Source organism: Corticium candelabrum, chromosome 2 (assembly GCF_963422355.1).
Source record: "Corticium candelabrum chromosome 2, ooCorCand1.1, whole genome shotgun sequence".
Lineage (NCBI taxonomy): Eukaryota > Metazoa > Porifera > Homoscleromorpha > Homosclerophorida > Plakinidae > Corticium > Corticium candelabrum.
This window is the reverse complement of record NC_085086.1, coordinates 5,227,392-5,230,083: the sequence shown is the minus strand read 5'-3', so window position 1 is coordinate 5,230,083 and position 2,692 is coordinate 5,227,392. Positions and strand designations below refer to the sequence as shown.

General features: G+C 40.6%; 1 protein-coding gene across 1 annotated transcript; it reads right to left on the bottom strand.

Moving 5' to 3' along the window:
* Positions 1-842: 842 nt before the first annotated feature.
* On the bottom strand, positions 843-2,472 carry LOC134198277 (uncharacterized). Its single transcript, XM_062667640.1, has 2 exons — positions 1,986-2,472; positions 843-1,921 (listed from the first exon to the last, which is right to left on the bottom strand). The coding sequence occupies exons 1-2, from the start codon at positions 2,409-2,411 to the stop codon at positions 1,241-1,243; spliced, it is 1,107 nt and encodes a 368-aa protein (XP_062523624.1). The 5' UTR covers positions 2,412-2,472; the 3' UTR covers positions 843-1,240.
* Positions 2,473-2,692: the final 220 nt, after the last annotated feature.

The window sequence follows — 2,692 nt, the reverse complement described above, 5'->3', positions numbered from 1 at the left end:
AGGCTCATAGCTGTGGAAGCTAGAGTGTAAACATAACCGATATTGTTAGATTGAGCCACAAGAAAAAAGGACTTTGTACAAGTCACGAGACTTAGGGAGTAGTGTACTCAAAACGTTTAGGACTGAACTGAATTCCGGTCTGGGGACTATGTCTCATGTCTGTCATGCTAAAGGAATGTGCCACGCCTCCTTAACGTGTAAGGCAGACAGGCACAACCACGTGCATGCTGTGTACGTAGTCTAGATGAACCATATGTTAAAATTAAAACGGTTATTGGTTACAAAAGCCAACAAAATACTAGACTATATATTGATTGCTGTACTTAGCCCTTCTTCAATGACAAATTAATATCAAATCAAAAACGGTATAAACCCCATTCTTGATTAAATGTTGTCTGTGACTGTAGATCATTTATCTGTAAAGTTGGCATCGATATTTCCTGAAATCTGTCTAAATGCAAAAATCCAAGTATAGGGCTAACTTGCAAAGAAAGCATGAAGGCACGTGCCTTCCAAAAATCGTCCTAAACTTAAGGTTGATTTAGTAACTTTGTCAACACATTAGAGACTGATTACAATACAGCATACACGTAAACGCGACATTTATAGCTATAAACGCAATTTATCGTCTTGCATATACGACCTTATCTTGTCTTTATTTACGATTTCGTGTAATAATTTTGAGCGGAGAAGCTCAGGTAAAACAGCGGCGTACTGCATGCTGGTCTAAGATTTTGAAATACAGTAGAGGTATCTTCTTTTATATTTGAGGGTTTTTTTGCTAAGTATTAAGGCTCATTTATTCTTGCTATCCACTCACATACCACATTTGACGCCAGCAATACTTCTTTATTTGAAAATTTCTAATCTATGTCATGCAGGACGCATGGAATGCAAGTTTAAAAATGTTATCGCTTGATACACTTAGGTATTGGCTGACACAGCAGCGTAAAAATTGTACCTTTTTGTTATCAATTTTAACTGGGCAATTGATTACTACGATGATAAGTCAAAAATACAACTTGACAGATATGGCGTTAAACTAAACAAATTGCATACAATTTTTTTGTATATTTCTGTCTTTGTATGAAGATGCACCTACTCGTTGTAAACTTGTTCATTTTCAGGAAATGCTATGAGGCTCGTTGATATTGTGAGTTATCCAGTCGGTGACGTTCTTGTTGTTGTAAACGTTTGTCAAGACATGGTCTGTGAATTGACCAGAGATGCCACTAAGGACTTAAAACAAGCGCCTCTGACCATTTTGGACTCTACATGCAGTTGCTGCCCAATAAGCTTCTGTATGATCTGTGTCTACTACTTTCGGATTAGGCGCATTCAACATTATTTTCTTTACATATCCGTTATAAACATCAGTTTTAGATCCCAAGCAGTGAAGGTCTGTGACGGTATCAGCAGGTGACGCCAATGATATTGGTTCAGTAGGACATAATCCATTATTGTGTCTAGATGTCTTCATCTTCACTAGTGCCATGTCATATGCCACACCTTTCTCGTCCGATCGAGTTTGCCACTGTGGATGTAAAACAACGGACTTCGCTCTGGAGGACTTCTTCATCTGTCGAGCATTGCTGACTCCCAAACTGATTACCAAACGTCTTGGTGTGCGTGTGTAGTGACTAACACAGCGAGCCGATGTCAGAAGCCAGGAGTCATGAATTGCAACCGCGTCGCACCGTGTCTTGCAGACTCGGCGATCCCAAATGAATGCATGCCATGGAATGTCTGTGCAGTTGACAGAATCATGTGTCTTCGTTTGAGCAGAAGCAACTGGTCTACAGGAATTCGGCTTGAGGTTTGCTTTGTTAGTTGTGGTTGCAAGAGATCTAAGAGTAGGTTCTTTCACATCGTTAAAGCAAGGATTGTCAGGAAGATGGCTTTGATAGTCTCTTTCCCATTCCTAGAAAAGGAATACAATAGAGTATATTGCATGTGACAAGGATATAGCTAGTGTTAGATGTTACCTGTATACTGAACATGCCTGGACTGTTTAGATTCCAAATTCTCCCAACTCGATTGCTTTCATTCATCAAGAGAATTACTTCGTCTCCGACCTTGGTGTGTTTATGTATAACTTGACATCGTCTGTCTCCTTGGCTAACATTTATTTGCATGCTGAACTGTTCAAGAATTTCTTTCAAGTTGCAAATCACTTGTGCTGCATACAGTTTGTCATCGTTGTGAGTGCTTCCATAGACCTTGGTGATTCTGACCTTGGAAGCAAACTGAGCCTGGCTGATCTGTTCTTCTCTGGAAAGAATGAAAGGAACAAGACCAGGGAATCTGTCCGGATTTGTATCAAATCGTGAATAGCTCGAACAACTTGAAGAGAGACGTTGCTGAATTGATAATAGCAACAAAAGAATTGAACACAGCAGCGATTGATTCATAGAGACTGCTTCGATCTGAAAATGCCAGAACTGATTGCAACAGCAATGTCAACTGGCTATATAAGTCCTAGGGCAATTGCGTAGGAGGAACGAAAAGCGACGAAGTGCAAAGGATATCCGCTGCTGACTCCGCTTCCAAGAGCAATGTGCTACATCCGTCTTATATCTGTAATGACACCTTTCTGCCCACGACCGAATGGTAATCTAGACTCGCAACCTTCACATTAGATCCAATGGCCATGCACTCAGTTGCGGGGCAGAGGCTCTAGACGACACCTTCA